This window comes from Oncorhynchus kisutch, linkage group LG14 (assembly GCF_002021735.2).
Source record: "Oncorhynchus kisutch isolate 150728-3 linkage group LG14, Okis_V2, whole genome shotgun sequence".
NCBI lineage: Eukaryota > Metazoa > Chordata > Actinopteri > Salmoniformes > Salmonidae > Oncorhynchus > Oncorhynchus kisutch.
Window position 1 is genome coordinate 80368066 of NC_034187.2, and position 8031 is coordinate 80376096.

The 8031-nt window shown below is 41.4% G+C and overlaps 1 protein-coding gene across 2 annotated transcripts in view; it reads left to right on the forward strand.

Moving 5' to 3' along the window:
• The window catches only part of LOC109880446 (synaptotagmin-like protein 1), a 15104-nt gene extending 7073 nt beyond the window's left edge, over nucleotides 1–8031 (forward strand). For both annotated transcript variants that reach the window (XM_020472651.2, XM_031789043.1), the window contains exons 9-13: nucleotides 1430–1591; nucleotides 2146–2224; nucleotides 2335–2434; nucleotides 6942–7147; nucleotides 7239–8031. In XM_020472651.2, coding sequence (XP_020328240.2) covers nucleotides 1430–1591; nucleotides 2146–2224; nucleotides 2335–2434; nucleotides 6942–7147; nucleotides 7239–7381 — 690 coding nt within the window. In that variant the 3' untranslated portion in view covers nucleotides 7382–8031. The remainder of the gene's footprint in view (nucleotides 1–1429; nucleotides 1592–2145; nucleotides 2225–2334; nucleotides 2435–6941; nucleotides 7148–7238) is intronic.

Genomic DNA, 8031 nt, shown 5'->3' on the forward strand with positions numbered 1-8031 from the left:
CACGTGCCTGTATGACCTCCCTACAACGCCTGGGCATGCTCCTGATGAGGTGGCGGATGGTCTCCTGAGGGATCTCCTCCCAGACCTGGACTAAAGCATCCGCCAACTCCTGGACAGTCTGTGGTGCAACGTGGCGTTGGTGGATGGAGCGAGACATGATGTCCCAGATGTGCTCAATTGGACTCAGGTCTGGGGAACGGGCGGGCTAGTCCATAGCATCAATGCCTTCCTCTTGCAGGAACTGCTGACACACTCCAGCCACATGAGGTCTAGCATTGTCTTGTATTAGGAGGAACCCAGGGCCAACCGCACCAGCATATGGTCTCACAAGGGGTCTGAGGATCTCATCTCGGTACCTAATGGCAGTCAGGCTACCTCTGGCGAGCACATGGAGGGCTGTGCGGCCCCCCAAAGAAATGCCACCCCCGCACCATGACTGACCCACCGCCAAACCAGTCATGCTGGAGGATGTTGCAGGCAGCAGAACGTTCTCCACGGCGTCTCCAGACTCTGTCACGTCTGTCACGTGCTCAGTGTGAACCTGCTTTCATCTGTGAAGAGCACAGGGCGCCAGTGGCGAATTTGCCAATCTTGGTGTTCTCTGGCAAATGCCAAACGTCCTGCACGGTGTTGGGCTGTAAGCACAACCCCCACCTGTGGACTTCGGGCCCTCATATCACCCTCATGGAGTCTGTTTCTGACCGTTTGAGCAGACACATGCACATTTGTGGCCTGCTGGAGGTCATTTTGCAGGGCTTTGGCAGTGCTCCTCCTGCTCCTCCTTGCACAAAGGCGGAGGTAGCGGCCCTGCTGCTGGGTTGTTGCCCTCCTACGGCCTCCTCCACGTCTCCTGATGTACTGGCCTGTCTCCTGGTAGCGCCTCCATGCTCTGGACAGTAAGCTGACAGACACAGCAAACCTTCTTGCCACACCTCGCATTGATGTGCCATCCTGGATGAGCTGCACTTCCTGAGCCACTTGTGTGGGTTGTAGACTCCGTCACATGCTACCACTAGAGTGAAAGCACCGCCAGCATTCAGAAGTGACCAAAACATCAGCCAGGAAGCATAGGAACTGAGAAGTGGTCTGTGGTCACCACCTGCAGCACCACTCCTTTATTGGGGGTGTCTTGCTAATTGCCTATAATTTCCACCTGTTGTCTATTCCATTTGCACAACAGCATTTGAAATGTATTGTCAATCAGTGTTGCTTCCTAAGTGGACAGTTTGATGTCACAGAAGTGTGATTGACTTGGAGCTACATTGTGTTCCCTTTATTTTTTTGAGCAGTGTGTATATATATATATATAAATATAATATTCTTAACTGCGTTGTTGGTTAATAAGTAAGCATTTCACTGTATTCGGTGCATGTGACTAATACAATTTGCTATGAATGATGTGTGTGCTAACGTTGTTTGTGTTTCCCAGTATAAGATCAGCGTGTCAGAGGTGCGTGGCAGGACTCTGAACCTGTCTGTGTGGCACGCTGCCTCCCTGGGTAGAAACCTGTTCCTAGGAGAGGTAGAGCTGGAGCTGGCTCACTGGGACTGGACACACACAGACCCTGACTGGTACAAACTACAGCCACGGGTAGGACCAATACACACACGTGCGAGCAAACGCGTGCATACAAGCACACAAACACCTACACACATACCAAACACATACATGCAGACACCCAAACACATACCAAACATGCATACATACAAACACCTACACCCACACACGCACATGCACATTCACACACCACAGCATGCAGTAAGTCCTACATTGTGTGTAGTCTTAACAGGAGGAGAGGTGCTGAGAATTTCAACGAGCTTTTCTAACCTGAGCGCTCCTCTCTTCAATCTCCCTCTCTCTTTCCCTCTCTCTTTTCTCCCTGTCTCTCTCTCGCTCTCTTTTCTCCCTGTCTCTCTCTCGCTCTCTTTTCTCCCTGTCTCTCTCTCGCTCTCTTTTCTCCCTGTCTCTCTCTCGCTCTCTTTTCTCCCTGTCTCTCTCTCGCTCTCTTTTCTCCGTTTCTCTCGCTCTCTTTTCTCCCTCTCTCTCTCTCGCTCTTCTTTCTCCCTGTCTCTCTCTCTCTCTCTCTCTCTCTCTCTCGCTCTTCTTTCTCTCTGTCACTCTCTCTCTCTCTCTCTCTCTCTCAGTTGCAGTGTAGTCCAGAGTCTATCAGTAGTCGAGGAAACATCATGCTCTCTATCAAGTTCACCCCAGCAGGATCTGAGGGTGAGCTGAGCTCACTACGCACGTCACCCACAGACGTCAAGCCACACACAGACGTCATTTCCTTTCTCTCTGTCTCATCTCTGTGTGTGTGTGTGTGTGTGTGTGTGTAGGTGGAGGTCTTCCTCCATCTGGGGAGATACACATTTGGCTGCGGCAGGCGCAGGGTCTTCTCTCCACCAAAGGTGGCGCCATCGACTCCTTCGTCGAGAGGTGGGTTAGAGAAGGTGTTCCCTAACTTATTCACACAGGCCCCACTTCCAGCATTGGGAAACATCCCGTCTAACATCCCATGCCACGTCTATTTCTATGGGTATAATCACTGTTCACACCCCTCTTGATGGGGGAGACAACAGTTTGCTGATTTTAAAGATTACTTCCCACAATTCTACACATTTTGTCATGGGGTGCAGAGAAAGTGTTTCAGTTTTAAAGCTAATTTTCTTGTAATTCTATACATTTGACCATTTATAATGTTTATTCAGGTGATATTTGAGTGGCTGAGAAACGGTAGCTGCCATGTTAGTTGATCTGGACATTTCTGACAAGTTATAAATTGTTCTCTAAGTTATGTAATGACTGACAAGACAAGAGGAACTGATGATGTACTACCCAGTTTAGTAATGTCACCTTGTACATTCTACTATTACAACCCAGTTTAGTAATGTCACCTTGTACATTATACTATTACAACCCAGTTTAGTAATGTCACCTTGTACATTCTACTATTACAACCCAGTTTAGTAATGTCACCTTGTACATTCTACTATTTCAACCCAGTTTAGTAATGTCACCTTGTACATTCTACTATTGCAACCCAGTTTAGTAATGTCACCTTGTATATTCTACTATTACAACCTAGTTTAGTAATGTCACCTTGTATATTCTACTATTACAACCCAGTTTAGTAATGTCACCTTGTGCATTCTACTATTACAACCCAGTTTAGTAATGTCACCTTGTACATTCTACTATTACAACCTAGTTTAGTAATGTCAGTTTAGTAATGTCACCTTGTATATTCTACTATTACAACCCAGTTTAGTAATGTCACCTTGTATATTCTACTATTACAACCCAGTTTAGTAATGTCACCTTGTGCATTCTACTATTACAACCCAGTTTAGTAATGTCACCTTGTACATTCTACTATTACAACCCAGTTTAGTAATGTCACCTTGTACATTCTACTATTACAACCCAGTTTAGTAATGTCAGTTTAGTAATGTCACCTTGTACATTCTACTATTACAACCCAGTTTAGTAATGTCAGTTTAGTAATGTCACCTTGTACATTCTACTATTACAACCCAGTTTAGTAATGTCACCTTGTACATTCTACTATTACAACCCAGTTGAGTAATGTCAGTTTAGTAATGTCACCTTGTACATTCTACTATTACAACCCAGTTTAGTAATGTCACCTTGTACATTCTACTATTACAACCCAGTTTAGTAATGTCAGTTTAGTAATGTCACCTTGTACATTCTACTATTACAACCCAGTTTAGTAATGTCACATTGTACATTCTACTATTACAACCCAGTTTAGTAATGTCAGTTTAGTAATGTCACCTTGTATATTCTACTATTACAACCCAGTTTAGTAATGTCAGTTTAGTAATGTCACCTTGTATATTCTACTATTACAACCCAGTTTAGTAATGTCAGTTTAGTAATGTCACCTTGTATATTCTACTATTACAACCCAGTTTAGTAATGTCAGTTTAGTAATGTCACCTTGTATATTCTACTATTACAACCCAGTTTAGTAATGTCAGTTTAGTAATGTCACCTTGTATATTCTACTATTACAACCCAGTTTAGTAATGTCAGTTTAGTAATGTCACCTTGTATATTCTACTATTACAACCCAGTTTAGTAATGTCAGTTTAGTAATGTCACCTTGTATATTCTACTATTACAACCCAGTTTATTAATGTCACCTTGTATATTCTACTATTACAACCCAGTTTAGTAATGTCAGTTTAGTAATGTCACCTTGTATATTCTACTATTACAACCCAGTTTAGTAATGTCAGTTTAGTAATGTCACCTTGTATATTCTACTATTACAACCCAGTTTAGTAATGTCAGTTTAGTAATGTCACCTTGTATATTCTACTATTACAACCCAGTTTAGTAATGTCACCTTGTATATTCTACTATTACAACCCAGTTTAGTAATGTCAGTTTAGTAATGTCACCTTGTACATTCTACTATTACAACCCAGTTTAGTAATGTCACCTTGTACATTCTACTATTACAACACAGTTTAGTAATGTCAGTTTAGTAGTGTCACCTTGTACATTCTACTATTACAACCCAGTTTAGTAATGTCACCTTGTACATTCTACTATTACAACCTGGTTTAGTAATGTCACCTTGTATATTCTACTATTACAACCCAGTTTAGTAATGTCACCTTGTGCATTCTACTATTACAACCCAGTTTAGTAATGTCACCTTGTACATTCTACTATTACAACCCAGTTTAGTAATGTCACCTTGTGCATTCTACTATTACAACCCAGTTTAGTAATGTCACCTTGTGCATTCTACTATTACAACCCAGTTTAGTAATGTCACCTTGTGCATTCTACTATTACAACCCAGTTTAGTAATGTCACCTTGTGCATTCTACTATTACAACCCAGTTTAGTAATGTCACCTTGTACATTCTACTATTACAACCCAGTTTAGTAATGTCACCTTGTACATTCTACTATTACAACCCAGTTTAGTAATGTCACCTTGTACATTCTACTATTACAACCTAGTTTAGTAATGTCAGTTTAGTAATGTCACCTTGTACATTCTACTATTACAACCCAGTTTAGTAATGTCACCTTGTACATTCTACTATTACAACCCAGTTTAGTAATGTCACCTTGTACATTCTACTATTACAACCCAGTTTAGTAATGTCACCTTGTACATTCTACTATTACAACCTAGTTTAGTAATGTCAGTTTAGTAATGTCACCTTGTACATTCTACTATTACAACCCAGTTTAGTAATGTCACCTTGTACATTCTACTATTACAACCCAGTTTAATAATGTCACCTTGTACATTCTACTATTACAACCCAGTTTAGTAATGTCACCTTGTACATTCTACTATTACAACCTAGTTTAGTAATGTCAGTTTAGTAATGTCACCTTGTACATTCTACTATTACAACCCAGTTTAGTAATGTCACCTTGTACATTCTACTATTACAACCCAGTTTAGTAATGTCACCTTGTACATTCTACTATTACAACCCAGTTTAGTAATGTCACCTTGTACATTCTACTATTACAACCTAGTTTAGTAATGTCACCTTGTACATTCTACTATTACAACCCAGTTTAGTAATGTCAGTTTAGTAATGTCACCTTGTACATTCTACTATTACAACCCAGTTTAGTAATGTCACCTTGTACATTCTACTATTACAACCCAGTTTAGTAATGTCACCTTGTACATTCTACTATTACAACCCAGTTTAGTAATGTCACCTTGTACATTCTACTATTACAACCCAGTTTAGTAATGTCACCTTGTACATTCTACTATTACAACCTAGTTTAGTAATGTCAGTTTAGTAATGTCACCTTGTACATTCTACTATTACAACCCAGTTTAGTAATGTCACCTTGTACATTCTACTATTACAACCCAGTTTAGTAATGTCACCTTGTACATTCTACTATTACAACCCAGTTTAGTAATGTCACCTTGTACATTCTACTATTACAACCTAGTTTAGTAATGTCACCTTGTACATTCTACTATTACAACCCAGTTTAGTAATGTCAGTTTAGTAATGTCACCTTGTACATTCTACTATTACAACCCAGTTTAGTAATGTCACCTTGTACATTCTACTATTACAACCCAGTTTAGTAATGTCACCTTGTACATTCTACTATTACAACCCAGTTTAGTAATGTCACCTTGTACATTCTACTATTACAACCCAGTTTAGTAATGTCAGTTTAGTAATGTCACCTTGTACATTCTACTATTACAACCCAGTTTAGTAATGTCACCTTGTACATTCTACTATTACAACCCAGTTTAGTAATGTCACCTTGTACATTCTACTATTACAACCCAGTTTAGTAATGTCACCTTGTACATTCTACTATTACAACCCAGTTTAGTAATGTCACCTTGTACATTCTACTATTACAACCCAGTTTAGTAATGTCACCTTGTACATTCTACTATTACAACCCAGTTTAGTAATGTCACCTTGTACATTCTACTATTACAACCCAGTTTAGTAATGTCACCTTGTACATTCTACTATTACAACCCAGTTTAGTAATGTCACCTTGTACATTCTACTATTACAACCTAGTTTAGTAATGTCACCTTGTACATTCTACTATTACAACATTCTAGAGTAAGTTGCAAGCTGGACTCAATTCCTTGATTTTTGATTGTTTCACTTTTGTTTATTATCTATTTCACTTGCTTTGGCAATGTAAACATATGGGCACATCCCATGCCAATAAAGCCCCTTGAATTGAGAGAGAGACCCCTCGTGCAACCCCAGGGGGTGTGCCCCACAGTTTGAGAACCACTGGGTTCAGAGGTCAGGCGTAGGAATACCAGCAGTGTGGCAGACCTCAACGTCTGTATTCCAGAAACTGGGGGCTAGAGTTAGTGGGACAGGACTGTTTTTAGTGGAACGTCTATAAAAACTGTACTCTTTGATCCAAGCTACGTGCTGCCGGACGCCGACCGGTCGAGTGGTCAGAGGACGCGCGTGGTCAAGCGGTCAGTCAGTCCAATCTACAACCACACCATGGTGTACGAAGGGTTCCAGCCTGCTGACCTGAGGGAGGCCTGCATAGAGCTGACTGTCTGGCACCGCGAAGGGATAAAAACACACCTGCTGGGAGGGGTCAGACTCAGCCCTGGGACAGGTGAGATTCAAACGAACACACACAGACACACATAGATACGCACTGTGTATGCACAGATGCCACTGTAACGTGGCGTGTGTGTGTGTTACAGGTCTGAGCTACGGGGCGGCAGTGTGTTGGATGGATTCAACAGAGGAGGAAGTCACTATGTGGACCTCCATGGTCTTGAACCCTAGTCACTGGATAGATACTACACTACCTATCAGAACTAACCTGGTTAACCACCAGAATTAACACTGTTGGTGGATTCTGGGTAGTTTGCCGCTGTTGGTGTATTCTGGGTAGTATGCTGCTGTTGGTGTATTCTGGGTAGTTTGTTGGTGTATTCTGGGTAGTAGTTTGCTGTTGGTGTATTCTGGGTAGTTTGCTGCTGTTGGTGTATTCTGGGTAGTAGTCTGCTGTTGGTGGATTCTGGGTTTTGTTGCCTACGGAAGAGATTGGCTGGGTCTAGTTTTCAAAAAGTTTGGGAAGAGAAAATGGAATAGGTGAGTAGACCATCTGTCGATTTGGTTTTCAGACCCAGTTTATTCCAGTTGAAACAAATGTATTTAAGTTGGGGCTGTGGTTTGAATGAGGATATGGTCTGCTATACTTCCACAAGCCTAGCTAGGGGTTTATAAATCCCTTAACGACCAGTCTGTTGACTTACACAACAATGAGGAACTAGACAGAGGAAACTGGGAAGGGTAAATTACACACATGACTGGATGTTAGAAAAAAGACTCTTGATCAGAGTGCCATTCATATGTTAAAACTACTGTATGAAAGAATGTATCAACTTTTCTGCCTCTTGCTGTCTCTCTCTCTCTCTCTCTCTCTTTCCATCTCTCTCTCTTTCCATCTCTCTCTCTCTCTCTTTCCATCTCTCTCTCTCTCTCTCTCTC